We start from the raw sequence: 24,066 nt of genomic DNA on the forward strand, positions 1-24,066 counted from the left end.
ATACATACAACTTTTGCACAAGTTTTGCAAACAACAAACAAACAAAGTTATTTGCATCCATTTACCTTTTACCTTGATTTTTTTAAATAACCATTTCAAACTATTTACAGAATAATCAGCTGTTCTTCAATAAGATGCCAAACAAATTATTTGTGCCACTCCAAAAATGTAATTTCTGTCCACTATAAAGGAGAACATCACAGCCTGATACCTGCAGGTCTGACAGCAGCAGGCTTATCACTCCTGTTTCTACCTGGAGACAGCAGTCGCCTCATTGTTCTGACCAGTGTTGGGGAAGTTACTTTAAATTAGTAACTTAATTACATTACTAGTTACTTCTATCAAAAGTAACTCAGTTACTTCAAGTTACTCGTTACTTTCAAAGTAACTAGTTACTAGGGAAAGTAACTTTGGTTTTACTCAGAATTCTCTTGTTAATGTGTTGCTTCCGTAACTGGATACTGAGCAACACTGCCAGTCTTCTAGCTTGCTTACCTGTTAGCACTATCCTGCCACATAAAAAAAGGATCCTGGTGTTATTTGTCTCTCAGAAACAGTTCGTAACTTCAACTCATCCATGTCACCTAAAAGGTAAACCTGTTTCTCCATCACAGCTCTGATGATTCAGTAAGGACATCTCCTGGTTTCATCTTCATGTTTCCCTCTCACCACATATCCAAACCGACATCATGACCAGCAGGTTTACAGCTGTGGCTCCAGCAAACATCAGCTGATACTAGAAATTAATATTAAATAAATTCTAACAACAGCTGATCAAACGTGCTGCTGTTGTTTAGCGAGACATCCGCTGGTTTCCTCTTTATGGCGCAAAGTGGACGATAAACAAACGAGAGAAAAGCCGATCAGCTGATCATTGTTCAGTTTAATGATTGAAGTAGAAACAGGAGAGGGAGGGGAGAGGATGAGAGAAGAAGAGGCAGCTGTGCAGCAAAGACACAGAATAAATCCAGCTTTGTGTCTTTTTCCATCCTAGCTGAAGTCCGGGACAAACTGTTCCTTTTCACCTCAATACGAAACGCGTAATATTAACTCTGAATACCAGAGGATTCCGTTTTTTTACAGGATGGTTGGCAACTCTACTAAGTTCAACATCAGTAACATCATAACACCCACCCAGCTGTGCAGAAACTCCGTCATGCTAGCTAGGATGCAGTACGAAAAAGTCAGCACAACGAAAATAATGCGGATGATGTGTTGCTTTTTCTGCAAAACACACAAACCAACCTCTCTGAGGTAATTACTTTAATAAACTGGTTTTCAAGAGTTTCAGATTATTCAATTAACTGGCCAAAATCTACAGTTCTCCCCATTAACTGCTCCTTCCATAATTCTTCCTCTGCCCCACTGCAATCCGGAAATATTAAATATTTAGGTATTAATGTTTCTCCTAAGCTTTCAGACTTAACTAAATTAAACCACATCCCACTTCTAAAGAAAGTAGAAGGCGATCTGACTAGATGGAAATCTTTACCCATATCACTCATGGGAAGGGTCGCCACTATAAAAATGATGATCTTGCCAAAAATAAATTACTTATTGATAGGTTTGTAGCTTGAACCCATCCGCTGGAACGTTGAAGACAATATAATTACACTGCAAAGCAAGACACAAGTAGGCAAAGTTCTTCATGTTACTCGTGCACGGGAGAAAACCGAAGAGGCGCCGTTCCCTCGCCTGACCCCAGTTGCTCTCGTCCGTTCTCCCGTACCACTGCTCTTTTATTGAGGTTACATGAATATGCATAAATTCATTAACATATGACGTCTACATACACACAAAGAGTACCTTTGCCTGTGTGTGTGTGTGTGTGTGTGTGTGTGTGTGTGTGTGTGTGTGTGAGGTCAAGATGTGACCCTGTGAAGACTCCCCAAAGCTGGTGCCAGGACGTCTGAACAAAAGGCTCTTATACTCAAACAGATATACGTGTGTTTGCTATACCATAAATCAATAAGGAGAAGATAAACTCTCCTAGGGAGTGTGATCCATGCCAGGACACTCTGAGTAGAGGAATGTATGCACCCCCCTCTACACAGAGTTAATAGGATGAGACATCCTTTCAATCTACAATTGATTATACACTTCTAAGCATATGTAGTTAAATATTTCTAAGCATAAATGACAATCAACAATACAAAATCTATCACTTATTTTTGATGATCCCTAACAAACCATCACAAGATTGGTTCAGATCTCTGGATTCATATATTTCCAAATTCCTTTGGAAAGATAAACCCCCGCGTATCAGCTTAAAAACGCTACAAAGAACCAAGGATAGAGGAGGATTAGATCTGCCTAATTTTCACCAATACTTCTTAGCCAACAGGCTTCAGTTCATCTCAGAATGGTCAAAACATACCTTCTTAGATGAGCCCTGGCTAGATGTTGAACAGGCACTATGCAAGGATCTAGAGATTTCAGACCTACCATTTATGAATGCTTTAAAAGTATCAACATCAGCTTCTCTCTGACAGCATGGTGGGAGTTTCTAAAAATAACGGAGTCTTCATTAGTCTTCATTAATCCCATGCAAACGTACACCTATCTGGAATAACCCTGACATATTACAAAACAATAATATGATTAATTTCCCAGAATGGAGTTGTAAAGGAATTAAATACTTAGAACATATATTAGAGGGAACAGAATTTATTCCATTTGACAGACTAGTTGCACAATATGGGATCAACAAGACAAGGTTTTTAGAATATCAACAAATTAAATCCATAGTAAAAAAGAAATTTAACCTCAGTCAAGTTGAATTACAAACACCACCAAGTGCGGCACATTTCCTTTTTTTTTTTTTTTTTTTTTTTGTGTCCCGTTTGGATCTTTAGCATCAGAATTGTTGTCTTAAGGCCAAGAAAGATGCCAAGCGGATTTATTTTACCAAGTGGATCATCATGGCCTTGCCATATTGGTCCATTTGATTGACCTTTATTATAATTATGAATTTATTTTATTTTCAGTTGCTACAAACGGGACAGACATGACTGGGGGATAAGACAGGGAGAAAGAATGAAAGAAAGAGAGGGAGAGAAAGAAAACCAAAGGGGAGAAGAGACGGTGAGAAGGGGGGAAGAAAGAAAGAAAAACAAACAAACAAAAAACAAACAAAACACCTGGGTCACCTGTATGGAGAAAAAAAACAGAAGAGAAAGCAAACAACAAAGAGCAACATAATAAAAAAAACGGCACCATCACAATGAACTAGCTAGCAGTAGATATCAGTAGATACTAAATAATAAACGATATTGTGCAGCACGCAAGATAGACAGCGCACAATGTGCTTTGAGGCAGCAGCCAAGAAAGCTGTAGTCCGCGTCTGTGAATACCCGTGTGTACACCTGTGTGCATACCTGTGTGGATCAGCATGCTTGTATTCCAAAGGTTTCTCCATGTAACGATCTGCTAGGGAGTGTGGGGAGCCACAGCCCCGCCCTGCAGGGTATGAAGCAGGTATGGAGGAGATCAAAACTCCAGACATCCAGAGGCCCCAGAACACAAGAGACCAAGGAAGACCAACAGAGGGGCAGCTGCGCCACTGTTCCAGAAAGAGCTGAGGAGAGTCCCAGATGAGGGCTCACTCAGCAGCCGCGGAGCAGAAGCCAGGGGGAGTTGCAGTGACGCGCCCGTGAGCTCCGCCGGCAGCCAGCTGTGCCTGGCACATTTCCTTACTCTTAAATCCCTCAAATTATTATCTAAAATATACAGAACACTTTCTAAATTAGATGAATCAATATCCCTTCCTATTGCAAAGTGGGAAGCAGATCTATCAGTCAGCTTAGACCAAAACTTCTGGTCTCAGATTTGCTTAAAAACCTTTAAATTGATTAAAAATCCCAGTCTGCAATTAATACAATGCAAAATACTACATAGAGTGCACTATACAGGTCATCGGATGTTCAAGATGGGCTTTACATCTTTCAACAACTGCTCACACTGTCAAGGCAATACACCAGACAATTGCATTCACGCTCTTTGGTTCTGTCCACCAGTGCAGAAGTTATGGCGCGAGATATGTGAAGACTTATCAAAGTGTCTGAAATGTAACATTCCAACTTCTCCTTTAGTGTGTTTGTTGGGCAGCTTAGATAATGTCACTTCAGAAAAGAATATCGCCCATATGGTTTTCACTGCCCTATGCATAGCCAAGAAAACAGTCCTCATGAACTGGAAAAATAAAAATAATCTTAATTCTAACCAATATAGAAATTATCTATTAGATTACATTAGTCTTGATACAGCCTCTGCCACCACATCAGATCAATTGCTCTGGGCTCCTTTGATCAGCTCCATCACCTAGTGGGGGTGGGGGGGTCATAGTTTGGTCCCGCCTTCCCTGCTGTGATTGGTGTGGGGGTAGGGACAGGCTTAGGGCGTCGGGGGGTTCCCCGGAGGCATCTTCCTTGGGGGGCTCAACCCGGGGTAGCGGTCATGTCCGGTTGGGGGCTCTTTTGGCTCTCGGGTGACTGTTTCCTCGTGGCTGCGTGTAGCGGGGCTAGGGGAGGGTCTGTGCTGACGGACGTGGGTTACTGACCTGGTAGCCTGTCTGCCCCTGGGTGGGTCCGGGATGGGCGTGAGGTTCTGGGGGCGCTCCGTCTCTGGGCTGGGGCCCTGGCCGGGCCTCGGGGCCTTGGGTCCTGGTTGGTGTGTTGCCGGGGTTGTGGGCGGGTGGGTGCATGGGGCCCATCCCTGGCGCAGGGTGCCGCCGGTGCGTCGAGCCACCTGGGGGGCTCTTCAACTGGTGGGGAAGATTGTCACACGTTGCAGGAGCTTTCCTCTCCTCAGGAACTCTCTGCAGGAGGGGGAGATACAGGAGAGGTGGAGGAAGATCTCAGCCTGGGTGTTTATTGTCTCATGTAGTCTGGAAGATGAGTGGTTGGTGGGGTGGGTGCAGTTTTCTCTGTGGTGGGGTTGGGTGGACTGTCCCGGGCTCTGTGGGGCCGGGGGGCGCTGCTGCGCTGGGCCCCGGTCTGGATGGGCCTGGGCCCCCTTTCCCTGGCGGGTCGCGGAGTATGGGAGTGCCTACTGGGGTCAGCGGGGGAGCTGGCCCCAGGGAGGGGTCACCTGCCCCTCCCTTCCTTCCCTCCCCATCTAAAGCTGCCTCCCTCTCCCCGCTCCACCACAACCACCCACACATGCAGGGCCTTGGAGTAGGGGTATGTCACCAGGGTGCAGAGGAGGCTACCCCCCGTCCCCTTCTGGCTGCCTCTGCCTCAATTTTATCCCACAACTTAGACATTCACATTACTCACACTCATTACACATACATATAGGATCTTGGGGGTGGGCACGATACACGGAGTCCAAATTACCATCAGGGTGTACACCTCACCCCTGGCGTCGTTGCCCACCTCTCAATGTTAAATACACGTAGACATTGAGGGCTAGCAGGAGGGACCATGCGCTTACCTGCTGCTCTCTGGCAGGTAGCTCCATGCCCTCCTGGGTTTTAATTGCACCTTAGAACACACATGCATCAACACTACAATGAGCGGGTGGAGGGAGGTTTGGAGTCTTCTCTCACCCCCATTCTCTGCGGCCTGCTGGAGCAGGGGGGCTAGGAGGAGTTGGCCGTCCGACTGCGGTCTGGGGTGTGGGGCCTCCCTGCTGCTGCAGAGTCGGGGCGGTCTGCTTCTCCCCAACGCAGGGAAAAGGGTAACACCACTTGGGTCTGGGTGCAATTCCCCCCTCCAGGGGCAAGGGTACCTAGACCCGGTTCGTAGAGTACGCTTGGGGAGTGTGATTGTGTGTACAGCGTCTCTTTATGTCTGTCTCCACGTTGGTTGAGTGTGGAGTGAGTGCATATGAGAGCATGAGGGTGGGAATGGATGTTTGTATATGTGTGTGCCTGTATGTCTGTGTCTATATGTCAGGTTGGGTATCAGACGCCACCTCTCTGGGGACATCTCAGGCCCTCCAAGGTTTGGAGGCCTATCTCCACCCACCACCACTTCCCCTGCCGGTGGCGGATTCCCTCAGGTGTCGGTGCGTTGGTGGTTCTTTGTGTCTGGGGATGGGCGTCCGGGTACACACCGGCTCACTCCTTGGCGGCCGCTTATCGGGGCCTGGAGCCTGGGGCTCGCTCGGGCCACTTCGGAGGTGGGGTGCCCCCGGCCTCTCGGCCTGGGGCTCGGTCACTCAGGCACGGCTGGCTGCCGGCGGAGCTCACGGGCGCGTCACTGCAACCCCCCCGGCTTCTGCTCCGCGGCTGCTGAGTGAGCCCTCATCTGGGACTCTCCTCAGCTCTTTCTGGGACAGTGGCGCGGCTGCCCCTCTGTTGGTCTTCCTTGGTCTCTTGTGTTCTGGGGGCCTCTGGATGTCTGGAGTTTTGATCTCCTCCATACCTGCTTCATGCCCTGGAGGACGGGGCTGTGGCTCCCCACACTCCCTAGCAGATCGTTACATGGAGAAACCTTTGGAATACAAGCATGCTGATCCACACAGGTATGCACACAGGTGTACACACGGGTATTCACAGACGCGGACTACAGCTTTCTTGGCTGCTGCCTCAAAGCACATTGTGCGCTGTCTATCTTGCGTGCTGCACAATATCGTTTATTATTTAGTATCTACTGATATCTACTGCTAGCTACACTGAAAAAAATAATCAGTGGGATAAACATAAAAAAAATTATTGTAATCGGTTGCACGAAATTAAGTTATGTTTGGTTAACCTTAGTTTTTTATGTTATACCTGCACACATTTTTCTGGTAACACGAACATGACTTTTTTATGTTGTTGTTATGTTTTTCATTCCGGTCAAATATTTATAGAAACCACTTGTTTATCAGACATGAACTTTTTGTGTTAATTGTATTGGACTACTATGTGTTATAGTGACAAGATTATTTTATGGTAAGCTTATTTTATTTTACAACAAATTTCTAATATATAATATATAATCTAATATATAATTGAGTGTTCAATAAATAAAACTAAATTAAGGCTGATCTTACTGTATGTACTGTACACTTTCTCTTCAATCAAAGAAATAAGCAAAACATTTTTGAACAATGACCTGTATTTTTGAAAATACTACACAGTTGTAACAATGGACTTTCAATTCAGGATTCCAAAATATACATGAGTCATATTTGTACAATGCATCTCTTGAAAAACATTCCACAACATTCCTCAAAGTTATCTGCTGTAACCTGAATTCAACATTGTGGGGCCTTATGACATCGCGCTTATGTAAAAAATTGTTTTTTAAATGTAAGAGCCATGAGGTAATATGGCAACAGGGGTGTAATTATTAAAATGACACAAAGAAGAGACTTAAAATGACATCATAACCCACAGGCACACAACCAAGAGACCTAAACTGATTAGTATTGGCTTGCTTCTATCACTAAACATCACAATCACTAATACTAGACAATGCAATCTGTTTGTAGTGGTGCACCTTGGGAATAAAATTGCAAACTGGTGAAATTGGTGCAAGGCACCATTTCCATTGAGAAAAATGGACATTCAAAGTTTGAATTTTTTTAAAAGAGCCATGGCTTGAAAAGTGAAAACTGCAGTAATAAAGGCCCCAAGTTGAAAAGTGCCAGAAAAATAAGTTTCACTATGTACTGCAACTTTACCAGTGCTGGCTTAAAAGAAAGGATGGTACATATTCGAAGAGGTAAACATGTTGTTCCCACATCATAACTGGAAAACTGTTCAATCATACAAAACCTGGGCCTTCTTTGAAAGGCTGTTCCTTTTGAGCTCCATAACCAGTTTCTATAATACCTCGAAGGTATACTTTTCCAGTGGGTAGGTGAGGTTCAAAGTGTACATTAGTCCAAACAGCATTGCAGCTGCTAGGGTATAGTTATCCAAATCCTGCCAGACTCTCTGGCCTTCAAGGACTATCCCGATGTCCTCAGGGCTGCCATTGGCATCTCTTGACTTTATGATGTAAATTCCCATGGTTGTTTCCTTATTAGATCGTTGGATAATGGCTTCATCTGTGGCCTAGAAAATGCAGAATTCCAAAATTTAATTAAACAGAACACTGGTCAAAGAACATTATACCAAATCTTATTTTAATCTGTGTCACTATTCCAAAAAATGTTAACATTAACACATTAGGTGAAAAAAAAATGGATTCATTACAGCATGTGATTTGAGTCCTCAGAATGCTTAAAAAGGTAATGCATTTCTGAAGTGAAATCTCCATGCAAAGAAGCAGAATACTGTCAGAGCATAGAGAGGTGTTCAACTATGAACTCCACACATAGTTCTAATGCAGGTAAAAGAAAAAAAACAAAACAAAACAAAAAAAACGCACCCATGGTAAATTGTGAAAATCCCAGGTGATTTTCAACATACTCCTGGCATAGAGTGACAAGCAGCATTTTGTTAAAATTATTATTTTCCCTAAAGTGTATACACAAATTATTTTTTTCTTACCTGGGCCGTGGGCTCCAGAATGTTCTGAAGTCTTCTTCCCATTTGTCCTCCTCGCCTTTTGAACACCTTTATTAGTTTGTCAGATAGCACATCTATCTGCGAGAGTAATATGGACTGCAGTGGCATGGTGGTAATGCGCTTAAACTCTGTATCTAAAAAGAGAAGTTGTCACATAAAAAGGCTGTCAAAATCTCAAATCTCACAAGGTTACATCCACACAAAGTTGTTATTTTTTGTCATATTACTATTTATTAGCTATGGGTCCCATGTTGCTGAGCAGTTCCATAGTTGCCCTTACTTCCATACCACCCAAAGCCTGTTTGCAACCACAGCAGTTGCCTCCTTCTGGCCATTTTGCAGTTCTGCCAAATGACCCAGAAACTACATCTATTATTGTCATATACACATCAAGGTCTTTCATTAATACTTAGTTAAATTAGTTAATTTGACTTTTCCAGAAAATTTACCTTACAGATGCAAATCTTCACTAGTAAATAAAACAATGTTATTAAAACCTTAACTGTAACACCTCTACATAACAGCGCTAGAGAATTGTTCTGAAGCAACACCAATCTGCCCTTCAGCAGCGATAAGCACCATATATCGATACAGAAAAAATAAATTTAACATATTTATATTGTCATTATTTTTTATCTCTTTAAGCCCTCCTCTCAGTCTCTCTATAAATCAGTTAAAACAATTTGTTGGGTTTTTGTGTGTCTTTAACATGTTATCAGTAGATTACATTCACTGCCCCAGAACATGAAATAAAGCCCCACGTCATGCACTTCCTCTCCTAATGAGTACTGCATAGGTGTCATGCCCTAAATAAACCGACTTTAGTGAAGACCCCCACCCCCTCTCCCGAACACACACACAGAGCCCACCCCATGGCAAACTAGCTTATTTAACTGTTAACTAAATGGACACAAGTTTGTTAGTCTGTATTCACTGAGAAAAAACAAGCGGATGTGACTGGGCACACACTGAAAAAAAGCTAATGCACATAATATTGTCCCGCAGCTTAAGCTAGCATTATCGTTAGTTAACTTAAGGAATGACTTGTTTTTTCCATTATGTTGCTCAACAGCAATTCATGAGAAAAACTTCCCCATCTAATGGATGTTCTCTTCGTTTCCTCTCAAACATGTAGTTTTCAGTTTACCTCGACAAAGTAAAGCTCAGCACCAAACGTAAACGAAGCGAAGACAAAAAATGGCGGACCGCCACAGTGAATTTTCCCTCGTAGAACACACCCTGGGGGTGGAGTTTCAACAGAAAACATAACTATTTTCTGTTATTTTGATATGACTGGTTTTAAAAGACTGAACATCCTTCTAAAACAAGTGAAAGGCGTGAGACTTAATTATGTTTAGACCAAAAATATAAATGATTCATGTTGGATATATTTACTGTATTTTTACTAATTTAACAACCTCATCATTACATTAGTTGCTTTATGCTACTAGCATTAGCTTGAAGCTCAAGGTCGTCATTTTATTTTATTTCTTTTTCTGGGCTTACAAACAGGACACACAACATTTAGATAACCGTTACACTGAATCTTGGGTCTGTGTTGAGTCTTCCAGCTGCTGACTACAGAAGCTAGATTGACCTTTCAGCATGTTTTTAGCGGCTGTGGCTATGTGCTGATAATGTTACCGTGTGTGAGCAGTCACATTGGCAGCAGACATGTTTCAACAAACTAGTCATATCCCGGCCCTACATTAGCTTGTTTAATGGTTAAGACACTGCAGGTACCACCACTTACTACAGACACCGATGCAAGTTTGTAATAGTCTGTTAATTTAAACTGAAAGAATATACAAACAATATTAACTCACATTATATATGTTAATTACTAATTTGCTTATCGCATAATTTCGGTTACCATTAGCTAACTGGAGCTAGCTAACATTGGCCTTTCATGGTTTTCGATAAACAGCCCACATACCTGTAAAATAACAACACCCAGTAAAAGTCCACATATATAAAGGGTCTATACTCTTTCTCACTGGTGTGTTAGCTTTAAAATCTTATTTACCTTCAAGTGTAAAACTCCAGATGGTAGTAGATTTTCCAAAGCGAGAGACAAAAATGGCGGACAGTGCAGCTGATTTTTCCTTTCCAGGGGGCGGAGCTTGAGGATAAAACACGACTAACTTGTTTCTTTTCAACATGATTTGTTCTAAAAGAATGAATATTCTTAAAGAATATGTGAAAATTAAAAGACAAAAATATGTTTAGATGTGAAATTTAAATTAGGCATGCTGGATATATGAAGTAATTCTATGCAAATTCAACAACCACCCTATTGCATTTTTTTCAGTGTAGTTTATTGTGATGGTGCTGTTTTTTTTTTTATTATGTTGCTCTTTGTTGTTTGCTTTCTCTTCTGTTTTTTTTCTCCATACAGGTGACCCAGGTGTTTTGTTTTTTGTTTGTTTGTTTTTTTCTTTCTTCCCCCCCTTCTCACCGTCTCTTCTCCCCTTTGGTTTTCTTTCTCTCCCTCTCTTTCTTTCATTCTTTCTCCCTGTCCTATCCCCCAGTCATGTCTGTCCCGTTTGTAGCAACTGAAAATAAAATAAATTCATAATTATAATAAAGGTCAATCAAATGGACCAATATGGCAAGGCCATGATGATCCACTTGGTAAAATAAATCCGCTTGGCATCTTTCTTGGCCTTAAGACAACAATTCTGATGCTAAAGATCCAAACGGGACACAAAAAAAAAAAAAAGAAAAAAAAAGAAAAACGGATGGCTGACCTCCAGTGGAGGATTATACATGGAGCAATAGCCACGAACAGACACAGAGCCCACCTGGACCCAAGCACTAGGGAGGGTTGTCCTTTTTGTTCAGAAAGGGAGACGCTGGAGCATTTAGTGGTCTGTAGTCAGGTTTCAGAGCTCATCACAGCACAGAAACAGCTTTAGTGAAGGTTACAAATGATCTTCTTATGGCCTCTGACAGTGGACTCATCTCTGTGCTTGTCCTGCTAGACCTCAGTGCAGCGTTCGATACTGTCGACCATAATATCCTATTAGAGCGATTAGAACATGCTGTAGGTATTACAGGTACTGTGCTGCAGTGGTTTGTATCATATCTATCTAATAGACTCCAGTTTGTGCATGTAAATGGAGAGTCCTCTTCACACACTGAGGTTAATTATGGAGTTCCACAGGGTTCAGTGCTACAGTGCTAGGACCAATTCTGTTCACATTATAGTCCATCCGGGTTTTTTTTGGTTTTTTTTTTGCTTTTTCCTTGATGAATATTTTTTCATATTTCTCTATATGATGTATTTGACTTGTATTTTGTGTGTTCTAAAAACTCAATAAACATTGTTGCAAAAAAAAAGAATAGAATAGAATAGAATAGAAAGCATTTTACAGCCCTTTAAAAAACAGTGAATCTCTGTTTTACAATCTGCTGCTCATCAAATCTTCTTTAAGCCACAAACAGAGTCAGGAGTACCTGAGAGATGACCTCATCAGACAGATGAGTTCTGGAGCAAACTCAGCAGCAGCTCCATGCTGTCTGCACAAGTTCAGCTGTAAAAAAGAAACCCCACCCACAGACTTCATGTAAGCTCCACCCTGACCCTAATTCTGGGAAAACAACCTCACACAGTAGCTCAGGCACAGATGTTTCCTCTATTATCTCAACCATCATAGTGGGAATGTGAAGATCAGACCTCTACAGGATACTGGGAGAAACACACACACTCGTCGTCTGTATTCATATCTTGTGAGGACATGTTGTTGACATAATGCTTTCCCTGACCTTTACCCTGCACCTACACCAATAACCGATTGTAACTTTAACACTAAAACCACATTTTGAGTCTCAAAGGTGCCTTGGTCCCCACAAACACATGAATACACACTCACAGAGTGTGTGTGTGTGTGTGTGTGTGTGTGTGTGTGTGTGTGTGTGTGTGTGTGTTGGATACTGGCAGCGCTGATGGGAGGAAGCTGGAAAGTCACGAAAACAACATGTGTAGAGAATTCCAGCACATTAAAAAACCCTGCAGACTGAAGGAGTCTAACTCGAGGTGGTGGGAGGGGTCAGATATCTGGGTACATGTGCCGTGTATAGGACGCAGGCGAGGAGTGCAGCTCGGGCTCAGGTCTGTGTGCTAAAGAAAGCTTTACCCCGAGCTTACATTTCTGATCTGAGTGAGTTTTCACCACACGCGAGCTCGCAGGTTCAATCTGTCCTGAGTTAATCTCATCATCATGCTGAATAAGCCAGAACAATCCTCTAGTTTTCGATTGTGTTCAGGAAACGTGTCAGAGTTTCTTTGAGTCTGGTTGTTTGTTCAGAAGCGTCTTTAGTGTTAGTTTTAGAGTTTCACTTTGGCACGTTTGAGGTTTTCAGGTTACACTCTTCAGATTAGATCAGTGAATGTCATTTTTTCTATTTTCTCTCCATTGGAGACGTTTCTCTGTCGGCTCTGATTTCCTCAGGAAGCCACGCCTGACCATTAGAGCAGCAGCAGCAGCAGCTCAGAGACTTCAGCAAAGACCTGCAGCAGCAACCAGTAAGTGAAGCTTCTCCTTCAACGCTTCAGCATTGATCAGAGTCCAAACTGGTTTTGATTTGACTGGAAACATTGAGGTTAAAGTGTATGACAGTGCATGAAAGTGTATGGTGGTGTAGTCCTGGCTGCTATCGGGGGTTCGGTGAAGCAGATCCGTGGATGTGTGTTTGGCTGTAGCAATAACACGGTCATTTCTGACACTTGGGTTTTAAACCTCTTTTTAGGATAAACAAACTGTGATGCAGAGCGATACAAACTCCTGTATTCAGGTTAGAAAAGCACTAATGAAATGTCAAAAACAAACAGCTCTGTGAGGACTGATTGTTTCCAGCTGTGATCAGGCTCTGGGCGGCGGCTCCTCCCACCAGCACACTGTTACACAATGCCTCAGTCATGTCATCATGTTGAACACCTTCAGATTTCCAGTGAAATGGCTTTAAAGTCATAAGTGAAGAAATCAGACTCACAATTTACCCAGAATGCACTTTGTGAAGTCTCCTGTAGTGAATGGTCAAACATCAGATTACCAGTGCTGGTTTCTGCTTGTCAAACAGCTGCATACAGATGTTGTCTTCTGACTGAGACTCATCAGAGCTTCAGTATTAAAGTGGTTGTGCTGGTGGAAAGTCAGGTGACTATGATGGCGTCGGGGGCACCATTGACTCGGACCAAGAACACGCCTCCTATGACCCACAGTGGCTCTGACCGTCCGCCAGCTCGTGTCAGAGCGGTTTCAAACCTGCTGCCAGGCTGAGAGACGGCGGTCAGTCAGTGAAAACATCACAGTGAAAGAGGAAGTGGAACAGGAAGTGACAGGGAGGGGTGGTCGTGTCATACAGGAGCAAAACAGACAGAAGAGGATTTGTGTGAGGCACTCGAAGGCAGCAGGTAAGAGGACAGAGAGAGAGAGAGAGAGTGTGTGTGTGTGTGTGTGTGTGTGTGTGTGTGTGTGTGTGTGTGTGTGTGTGTGGAGTGCACTGCGTGGACGTGGAGAACACGGTCACCGTCGGTGTTTCTGTGTTCGTTCTGACTGATGAAGGAGATGAAATAACGTCTCTATGAGTGCGTGTTATTGAACATGCATTATAATGAGTTTGCAGAGCTGTTGTTGTGTTTGCCCTCTCAGTCTCTTCAAAACTGATTTTTAATGTCGCTGTTTTCACCCGGGTCAATAAACATCAAAGTTACGGGAAAGTCGTCTGTTGCTGAAAATGACCTGATATCACTGAGACGTGTTTGACGTGTGTGTGTAACGTTCAGGCTGCAAAGTTGTTTGCATCGGGTTAAATTCCTTCGTCAGTGTGTGTGGAGCTGCCCGTCGCTCCTGCAGGAACGTGGACGCCATCCTTACTTTGGTGCTTTTAAAGTCCCGAGTCTCTGTTGTTATCCCGGGACTCCTGCTCTGCAGACGCACCTGTACACACAATGGACAGCCCTCAGCCCAGGCTGTGGTCACCGAAGTAACCATGTAATGGATTTACTGTCAGGTCACATGTGAGTCATTGGTGTCCTGCGCTCTTCTTGGCTTGAGGGCTCTGATGCTGATTTCATTGTGACGCCTCAGGCTCATGGCACCTCTGTGACTCCCAGATATCAGCTTTTCTTGTAGTCACACGATCACTCGTCTTCATGGTTAGCTAGACACAGGCTCACGTTACCTGCCCGTCCTCCCCTCAGTAAGGCAGGAAAAAGAGGAGGCGGCGATGAGGCTGAGAGGACCTGCGGGTGTAATAAACATTTAAATATTTCCATCATGTGAGCAGCAGCTGAGAGCTCAGGAAGTGTGTGTGTGGTAGCGAACAGGAAATAACAAAGTGAGAAACATAATAACAGCTCAGGCGTGACCCGATCACGTGATGCTGACTGAGCCAATCTGAAGCTGAGGACAGGGCTGGACTGCGTCTCTGGAACCGTCCCCTGCATGATGATGCTAGCTCACCAACAACCCAGAGTCCAGGATCCAGGACAGGGAGTAAACTGAAAGGACTTCCTCTGACTCTGTTTTCTGCTCCCCTGCACAGGTTCATCATGGGTCTCCCAACTCACCGTCAGTGCAGCATCGAGATCCAGAACAAGACCACGACGTTCACCCTGTGCAACCCACGGTGAGTCCTGCAACTCCACGTCCACAGAGAGCTGTCCCCGCGTCAGCTGCATGACAGTTATTGAAAAATCACTTGGATGTTTCTGTGAGGTTAAATCCAGATATATGTAATTATTGTTGTTTTCATTCATGAACGTTCACAAAAGCAGAAAAAGTAAAAGCACAGTTGTTGATTGATTAAATTACAGTTAATCAATCACACGTGAGTGTGCTGCAAGGATTTTAAAGCATTGTGAAGTTTGACGAGATCCCTCGACCCCACGAACGAGCCTTTCAGACTCATGCTGGGACATGAGGGGTCAAGGAAGGACAGTAGGAAGGAAAACTTCCTGTTAAAAGGGAGTTTTTCCTTTCCACTGTCACCAAAGTGCTGCTCATAGGGGGTCATATGATTGTTGGGTTTTTCTCTGCATCTACTGTACAATATAAAGCACCTTGAGGCGACTGTTGTTGTGATTTGCGCTGTATAAATCAAACTGTGTAAATTGAGAGTGAGACCAGAGTCAAACAGGATGTGACACGAGTCAGATCAGATCTCTGACAGGAAGCTGCCATCTTTCTGTTGAGCTACGTTCCTTCCTGCTTCACCAAACCTCAGACTTCCTTTAGACCAAACCAATCCAACCAAGGTGCCATTATTTCTATTTCGTATCACTTTATAACTTCTTCATCTCAAAGAAAAATATCTCCTACACCATATATAAGGATGCATTGTCTATGAAAGACACAAATATGGTTCTTTTCATGTACTGGCACAGCTACATTTGTCTGAAAGCTTACTTTATGGCTCTTGTATAGTTATCTGTGGTACTATATAAGATGAGCGCTAAATTCACCCACGACATGGTTAAGTTGGTGCACTGCCCAAATGTCTGGCTCCTGAGAATGAACCACCATCCTTTTAACTTAACGAGTGAACTGTCTGCTTGTTTCTCCTTAAAACAAACGTCGGTTTGACTCGACACCACCAACACAACCAGCTTCAGCGGCAAAATAACTGAATGAACGTTACTCCATCCAGATGTTTGACTGTAAAAGTGGCACACAGTGGCATGGTCCTCCTGTCCTGTTTGCTGGTTCTGTTTGTGGATGTATTATCCATAAAATCGTGATCTGTCTGCAGGGTTAAAGTCAGTCTTCTAAAGTAAAGGCCTTAAAAGTAAGTGGAACCTGAGCCGCATTAAGTACTGACATTGCTAATGTCACGTCACTTTGCCGACATTTGACCAAAAGTAACTTTTTCCACGTTCTTCAAAATTTGCATTGCTACTTAAATAAGTGAGAATAAATATGTCACAATAGATACATGAGAACAAAGCCCAGCACTTGCTTGTCTTCCCCCAATTTGTTTTTAAATTAGCTGTGTCCCAAAACGTCGGCTGCATCCTCCGGAGGCCGCATTTGAAGGCCAATTACGTCACAGCCAGGCGACGAAGGCTGTCCCAGTTCGTCGACTCCTTCAAATGCGTCCTCCTTTTCCCCGAATTTGAAGGATGGGTCGGGTGTGTCCTTTGTGGCCCACCATATCCCAGAATTCATAGCGCAGGGCCAGCCAAATTTCAGCTGCCAACAATGGCGGCCGCTGCTAAGTTTTAAAATTACTCTTATTAATCTTTCTGGGTCACAAAATAAACTTTTAACATATTTTAAGGCGAGAAAGCAGCTGTGTAAATTACAAATATCTGCTCGGTTTATCAAGACATCGCATATTTGCAAAAGTGTGCCGACGTTTTCGGAGACGTCTGTTACCCACCCGCTCGATAGCAAGCCGGGGGGTTCAATGGTCACTCCAGCCGGCGAGAGCAGCGGACTCCCGGCTTCATCGTTTTCAGACCCCCGCTCTTTCGCTACTCAGGTTAAACATGATATAAGTCACTCGGATAACTTAAAAATGTAATTGTTTGCCTTTTTTCTGTGTTTTATTTGTTCCGGAGTAAATCGGTTTGGCTGAAATCAAAGTTATTAGATTATTAGATTAAATAAACTTTAATAATCCATCGGGTGGGTTCCTCCGGGATTCTCACACAGCTGAATAAACGTTAAACAGAAAACTGATTAAACAGAAGTGTGAGACGGTCGAGAGTTTCCTCCAGTGTCCTGATATATTTTAGATAGCAAGGAGCAGACGGCCGAGTTTATTAAACTCCACCGAGACAGCGGTGACGCAGATCTGAAGGCTCGACCATCACATTTCACAGCCTCGCACTTCCGGCCTTCTCGGTCTTTGAAGGACCCGGCCCACGTAGACCGCGAAGGCCGGGTCCTCCAAAGGATGCAGCCGACGTTTTGGGACACAGCTAGTATTCACCAACACACTTCCGCATCTGGTCCGTTAAGTTATTGTGTTCCCAGAAACGCTTCTGTTTTCTGAATTGATTTTTTTTCCTTTTGTTTTGGCTTTTAGCTTTTCCTGCACCACCCCTTCTCCCCACCGCTCCACCACCCATTTCCCATTTTGGGTCAGATACGTTAAATAATGTCTGAGAATGGCTAATTAAAATATAGAAAACAGTTCCATACTCTTTCCCAAACCAGCAGAGGGATGCAATCTGTCCAGCATGCCCTAGTCTGTGGAGGAGACTCTTTGAGGCTCCGTTCGATCACTACCTCCAGGTCATGATCATCAGCGAGGACAGGAACGCAGAACAAGCCACAAATCACAGGCTTCTTGCTCAGCTCTGTCCTCACCACAACGGACGGATCACTGCAGCCTGTACAGCCTGCCTTACTTCCTAACTTCCTTCCTAACTTCCTTCTGTCTTAAACCCATCTCCAATCTAAAGTGGATGACCGCCTGGTCCTCCACACTGCAAACCAGCTGATGAAGCTGGATGCTGTTGTTCATGCGACAGATCTCCACTCAAGCTCGTTAACAGTAAACTCCTGATAAAGTTTCTTTAATTAATCCGTCACCATGTTTGATGTTGTGTACAGGATTCAGACCTCGGCCTGAAAAGTCCTCCTGCTCTGTTTGAGCCTTTTAGATTTGAGTCTTTGCAGCGTTTGGCCCTTAGAATCAATCCTCCCCTCAGGTGTGTACACAACATGAAGACATTGTTGCCTCGGTTCAACTCCACCATCGGACCAGAGTCTTTCTGTACCCGGGTCTGTGTGGGTTCTCTCCAGGTACTCTGGCTCCCTCCCACAGTCCAGACACCTGCAGTCAGTGGGGTTAGGTGAACTGGTAACTCTAAATCATCCACAGGTGTGAATGTGAGTGTGTTAGAGCTGTGGCAGACTGGCGACCTGTCCAGGTGTGCCCCACCTCTTGCCCTATGATAGCTCAGATAGGCTCCCGCCCCTCCGCAACCCTGATAAGGTTAAGTTGGCCACTGATGGATGGTCTCTGAGCGTGACGGTGCTTGTGGGTGCAGGTCTCTGCCGGTTGTTCAGGTGTGTTGCAGGTGTGAGGTGTGTGTAACGGCAGTGATGTCTTCCTGTTTCTCCAGCATGCACATTGTGAGCGGCTCCTGCAGCTCGCCCCTGCCTCCCACGCTCAGCCCCTACGAGAACGGCAACGCCCTCTTCATCAAGAAGCCTCACACGGCGTGTGGCTCTGTGACCGTCTTCACCTACGACCTCCAGCACGTGTCCACCCTGCAGTTCAACGGCAGGGTCGCAGTGATGTTCTCGGTGCCGTACGACTTCAACTTCTACTCCAACTGGTACGCGGTGGGAGTCTTCGACATGGACAAAGCCTGCGACCAGCACCTTTACGACGAGATGTACAACAAGTCGGAGCAAAAGTTTGTCAGGGGCAAAGCCAAGGGGCCGAGTCTGGCCTACAGGGGGGCCTACATCACTGTCAGGGCCACCATGTCCGACACCTACCAGCCCATCCTCAAGGTCGCCATCTGCAATAACTGAGGCCCACAGCCGCACCTGCAGTGTGCACCATTAATCCCACTTAACCCAGTAACACTGGGTTCACACTGCAGGAGACCTGCAGCTGATTGATCAATCAATTAATCAGTCATCAGTCAGTTCGATTCTCTCCTCATTTTATATCCACAAACACAGATTAAATCTCAACATTTATTTGAAATTTGGATTTCTTTCCCTGCCCCTCCTTCCTGATGACATCCAAAAAATGGTGAGCTGTGATTGGTCAGCAGTGTGTCTGTGATGTTGTCTGAACCCGATGTTAAACTTTTTTTCCTTCTCTTTATGTTTGACACAAACTTAACTTTTACTTGTGATGATGTCACTCAGAAATCGTCATGGCGACTGCATTACTGTGGTCCAGTGAGATGAAACCACAGAGCTGTGCAGCTGTGAACATGTGGATGAGATAATAAAGGCTGAGTGAGTCCTAAATGTCTGAGCTGTTTTCTTACGATAACCAATCACAAAGCAGTCTAAGGAGCTTGGGAAGAAAAGCGTCGGGACTTCTTTAAGTTTCTTGAAGACGTTTGGTCCGAGAAGCTTCTTCAGTTTTCAGAGCAACTAGTGCAGAGTCCAAGGTTTTAAGCCCTGTGAGAGTTTTTCTAAAGGGGTCGCTGACCCACTGTTGATCCTCCGCCTAATCACATGAGCCAAGGTGTGAAAACAGGTGTCACTATCAGCCAATGTTGTGAAACCTAGTCCCATCCTGTCATGTGACTTACTGAGGTAAGTCACATGACAGGGTGTGAGTGGGCGTTAAGGCGTCTGGGAAGGATCCCATCCTCTCTGTGAGAGGATACAGAGCTGCTCTGCTAACAGCACTGCCATACACCTCGTGGAGGGCTATGGAGCGTGATCCCTGAAGATGGAGCACGTCCTCTGTTGAGGGACCAGATCTGCCCCACCCTGGCCCTGGATCAGGGAGGGGCAGAGGATTATCTGGATTATAGATGAATATTATTTGCTATTGATATCTATTGACAGTGTATTGATTTGTCCAGGAGCTGAGAGTTAATTAAGTTAATTTGTAAATTTTTGTAGTAAATTGTAAATATTGTAGAACTTTTCTTCTGTCATTTAATGGTCGGGCATTGTACAGCTACAAGCATTTCACCCCCATGTCATACTGTGTATGGTTGTGTGTGTGTGACAAATAAAATTTGAATTTGAATTTGAATTTGAATTTGAATTTGAGCTGCCCTCTGATCCCATATTTATCATCATCAGCATCATGTGATTTTCTGAAGGTCAGTAAACGCCACACAGCAGATCCTCCAGTTTTCACTGCATTTAATTTAAAAAAGATCTTTGTTTACATAAATATATAAATACATAAATACTCTGAATAAATAAATAAATAAATAAATAGAGAGGGGAACATCAGAGACAGTCTTCAGATATTGTGTCAGTGTTGCGTTGCTGTTGCGTTGCTGCAGAGCGCCTCCTGCTGGCAGCAGCAGGAACTCTGATGGAGGCCACGAGCAGCTCCAGCTGTTCCAGGCGCAGTTTGGTTTCCTTCCTGAGCAGCTGCCATGACGCAGTACTGCAGCCCTGTACACACAGTACTACACTTATTACCACTGTCACTACACACAATAATACAACGAGTACTACAGTACTTGTACTTACAGAGCAAGACAGAGTACTGTTGGCCAGAGTCCTGTAGTAGCTCCTCAGTCTGCTGTTGGCTGGACTGTTGGTCGAAACCTGGAGACAAAGAACAGTTCAGACTGAGGCTCGGAAAGGAGGTGAAGTGTTGGTGTGGGAGGAGGTGAAAGGAGGTGAAGCACTGATGAAGAGGAGGCTCTGGGAGGAGGTGAAGGAGAGTGGGTGTGGGTGCATGTTTGCTCCTGTGAGTAGGCTGAAAGCAGTGAAGTGGGCGTGTCCACTCACACACGCGCTGAGAGTCTCTAACTTAAGTTCAAAAACCCTGAAAATCCTCTTATACAGAATCTCTTTATGTATTCACACAATATGTTTATGCAGTCCTGGAATATCATTAAAGTCCTGGAAACATGTTTGAAAAAACCAAGCAGTGTTTTTAATGTCCTGGAATGTTTTAAAGACCAATTTAAGGACCTGTACTCACCATGCGAGTGAGGAAGCCCCGGGCTTCTTCCATCGGTGCTTTGTAGTGTGTGAGCCAATCACAGCAGAGGGCAGAGGTCAGGGTGCCACAGAGAATGAAGAGCAGACCGGTCCAGGTGACCATGATGAAGATGATGAAGATGCTGTGCGGTGCTGAGAGTGCGTGTCCATGCTGCCAGCAGAGATCAGGCTTTTATTTTACAAACAGGAAACAGAAAACATAACAAAAATTCCGTGTTTCAGTTTTCAGACAGAAGCTGTGAAAGTATGGGCTCATAATGTGGTCATAAATAGTTTGTACTTGTAAATCAGTTTTGTATGTGTAAAAAGAATTTGTGTGTGGACTTAGCCAAAAAATACGTGTGAAACTCTGCACTCAAGTTTCAAGTAACAAGTATAAATTTTGACCCTGTTTTTCTTCCTTTCATCGGGTTGGCCAATGTCATGTCAATCACAAATTTAACTATCCAATCAGAGAACAGATGGGTTTGGCTGTCGGAGGGGCGCTTTTTTGAACTGCAGGTCCTTGAAGGGTAATACAGTTTGAAGCTGGAGGACCTCTATATAAATATAAATAGCAGCTAGGTCCCCTAACTTTCAGTAGCTGTTGAAAGGATAAAGTTGTGGTATATCAGTGGTTAGAAACACCATTATTACTTTAGGATTAATTTAACACAAAGTCAGGGCTGACCTGGGACCATTGCTGTGAGTCACAGTGCGCAGCATAAAGGTCCTTTCACATCGGACGCAGGATGTGCTGCTAATGCTAACTGCTAACTAAAAGCCAAGGATCCAGAATTTGCTGCTGGCTGCTGGGCTCTGTGGGTTTTTGCAGCAGCTCTACCTGTACTAGATGCACCTGCTCCTTGTCGTTTCTATCTCTGACTTTATGTCCTCTACAAGAGTTTCTGTTTTTTTTTGCTGGTTCTTCAAATGTTCAATAAAAACATGTATGCTAATTCATAATGAAGAAATCTTTGTAAGTATCCCCACTAGTAAAGACTGTCATTTCCACAATACTGCCCCGCCCCCCGCCCTAGGTCCGCAGCGCTGTTGAAAAGGCTTTGGAGGTCCCTGTATTAAGCATGTAAACCTGTGACACATAAATCACCAAACTCAGACGACCACAGACTGTTTTCCTTCGTGATGAAGGAAGACGCTGGGCTGGCATGTATAAGGGCATTTATTCTCTTCTAGGACCTGAAGCTCCATAAAGCACACCTCCAATAGCCAAACCCACCTGTTCTTTGATTGGATAGTTAAATTTGTGATTGACATGACATTGGCCAATGAGATGAAATGAAGAAAAACAGGGTCAATATTCGTACTTGTAACTTGAAACTTGAGTGCAGAGTTTCACACGTATTTTTTGACTAAATCCCCACACAAATCTTTTTACACACACAAATTCGATTTACAAGTACAAAATATTTATGACCACAATTTGAGCCCATATGAAAGGGCGGGCTTTCAGAGTCTCGTCTCTTTAATCAGGATAAATGTTGTCACACACACTTCAACTGCTTTGATCTGAACCTGAGCCGGGTTTTAACACCTGTCTGCAGGTAAAAGTCCCCACTCTGTAATTTACAAATGTCCCGAGGGGACTGAATGCATCAATTATTTGTAACGTTTATTTATTTATTCGTTTCTAAATCAGAGGTTTTATATTCATGGATACAAGTTTGTGTTTAATCTGCGTGTTTAGGCTCTTATATTCAAGGACCCTGGAAATCCTCTAGAGGACCCTCACCCTCACAGTCCTGGGATATTCTTAAGCACCCTGGAAAGTCTTGAAGTGTCCATCTTCGTGAGCTGTGATTGGTCAGATGTGTGTGTTCTGTCTTATTAACGTGATCAGTTCATTGATCTCAGGCTGATCGATCACTGATTGATCGATCAGCTGTGTATTGGTAGAGGAATGACAGCATTTGGGTGGAATTCGCTCGCTTTCATTTTCCACACTGACAGGAAGCAGCAGCATTTCACAATAAAAGCTGTTTGTGTGTGCGGTTCACTGTTTCCTATAAATAAACTCTTTAACTCTTTACTCTTTATTGTCATTGCACAGTCATACATAGTACAGTAGTACAATGAGACTGGAAAACTGTCCTACGTCGGCACTACATATAACACAACACGATATGACACATCACAACGCAACACAAACAACACAACACAGTATATTAACTTAGTAATAAAAAAAGAAGAAGAAGTGTATGTGTATTGCACACTGTTATTATTACACATTAATTATTATTGCACCTTGTTATAAACATAAATATTATTATTGTTATTGTATTAAACATTGTTACCTCCCCCCTAAAAAAGTCCAGGGAGGTATCCAGTCAGGTCAGCTATTTGCATTGATCAGGGCTGTTGCCCTGTTGTAACAGCTGTCCTTGAGTCTGTTTGTTCGGGACCTCAGCAGCCTGAACCTCCTGCCAGACGGCAGCAGCTTAAACACCCGGTGACTGGGTGTGTGCAGTCCCGGAGGATGCTGCGTGCCCTCTTGAGACAGCGAGTGCTGTACAGGTCCTTCAGGGAGGGAAGAGGATGTCCAATGATTTTTTGGGCCGTATTAATGACCCTCTGGAGTGCCTTTCTGTGTGCTGTGGTGCAGCTGGAGAACCACACACTGATGCAATATGTCAGCACACTTTCAATGGAGCAGCGGTAGAAGACGGTCAGCAGCTCCTTCTTCAGGTCCATTTTTCTGAGGATTCTCAGAAAGTGGAGACGCTGTTGGGCCTTCTTTAAGACCGCAGAGGTGTTAGAGCTCCATTGGAGGTCTGTGTCTATGTGCACACCCAGAAACTTGAATCTGGAGACCCTTTCCACGCACTCGCCGTTGATGCAGACAGGCTGCGGCTCGGACTTCCAAATAAAGATTTGTAGATGTCTGTGTATTTTATAATCGAAGTTTCTGCACTTACTGTTGTGAACCTTCTGCTTTCCTTTTTGAGTTTTTTCATGCAGTCTTTATTCAAACCTTACCTGAAAACCATCATGCTT

General features: G+C 44.0%; 3 protein-coding genes across 6 annotated transcripts; 1 reads left to right on the forward strand and 2 right to left on the reverse strand.

The window, feature by feature from the left end:
- Positions 1-7,026: 7,026 nt before the first annotated feature.
- LOC143418427 (uncharacterized) lies at positions 7,027-10,694 on the reverse strand. The gene is made up of 3 exons (XM_076883523.1): positions 10,473-10,694; positions 8,429-8,580; positions 7,027-7,990 (listed from the first exon to the last, which is right to left on the reverse strand). The coding sequence occupies exons 1-3, from the start codon at positions 10,606-10,608 to the stop codon at positions 7,757-7,759; spliced, it is 522 nt and encodes a 173-aa protein (XP_076739638.1). The 5' UTR covers positions 10,609-10,694; the 3' UTR covers positions 7,027-7,756.
- A 1,720-nt stretch (positions 10,695-12,414) lies between these two features.
- Positions 12,415-19,395, forward strand: LOC106675524 (DELTA-sagatoxin-Srs1a). 4 transcript variants are annotated; one of them, XM_076883526.1, is made up of 4 exons: positions 12,415-12,560; positions 12,901-12,974; positions 14,996-15,079; positions 18,528-19,395. In XM_076883526.1, exons 3-4 carry the CDS (start codon positions 15,003-15,005, stop codon positions 18,943-18,945), a joined length of 495 nt encoding a protein of 164 aa, XP_076739641.1. In that variant the 5' UTR covers positions 12,415-12,560; positions 12,901-12,974; positions 14,996-15,002; the 3' UTR covers positions 18,946-19,395. The 4 variants fall into 4 exon arrangements, with proteins under 4 accessions (XP_076739641.1, XP_076739639.1, XP_076739640.1 ...); XM_076883524.1 differs by having other exon boundaries at positions 12,484-12,609; XM_076883525.1 differs by having other exon boundaries at positions 12,487-12,609; positions 12,871-12,974.
- An 856-nt stretch (positions 19,396-20,251) lies between these two features.
- LOC112434791 (uncharacterized) lies at positions 20,252-21,175 on the reverse strand. Its single transcript, XM_076883541.1, has 3 exons — positions 21,053-21,175; positions 20,593-20,670; positions 20,252-20,514 (listed from the first exon to the last, which is right to left on the reverse strand). Exons 1-3 carry the CDS (start codon positions 21,173-21,175, stop codon positions 20,344-20,346), a joined length of 372 nt encoding a protein of 123 aa, XP_076739656.1. The 3' UTR covers positions 20,252-20,343.
- Between the last annotated feature and the right edge of the window lie 2,891 nt (positions 21,176-24,066).

This window comes from Maylandia zebra, linkage group LG4, assembly GCF_041146795.1.
Source record: "Maylandia zebra isolate NMK-2024a linkage group LG4, Mzebra_GT3a, whole genome shotgun sequence".
Taxonomy (NCBI): domain Eukaryota; kingdom Metazoa; phylum Chordata; class Actinopteri; order Cichliformes; family Cichlidae; genus Maylandia; species Maylandia zebra.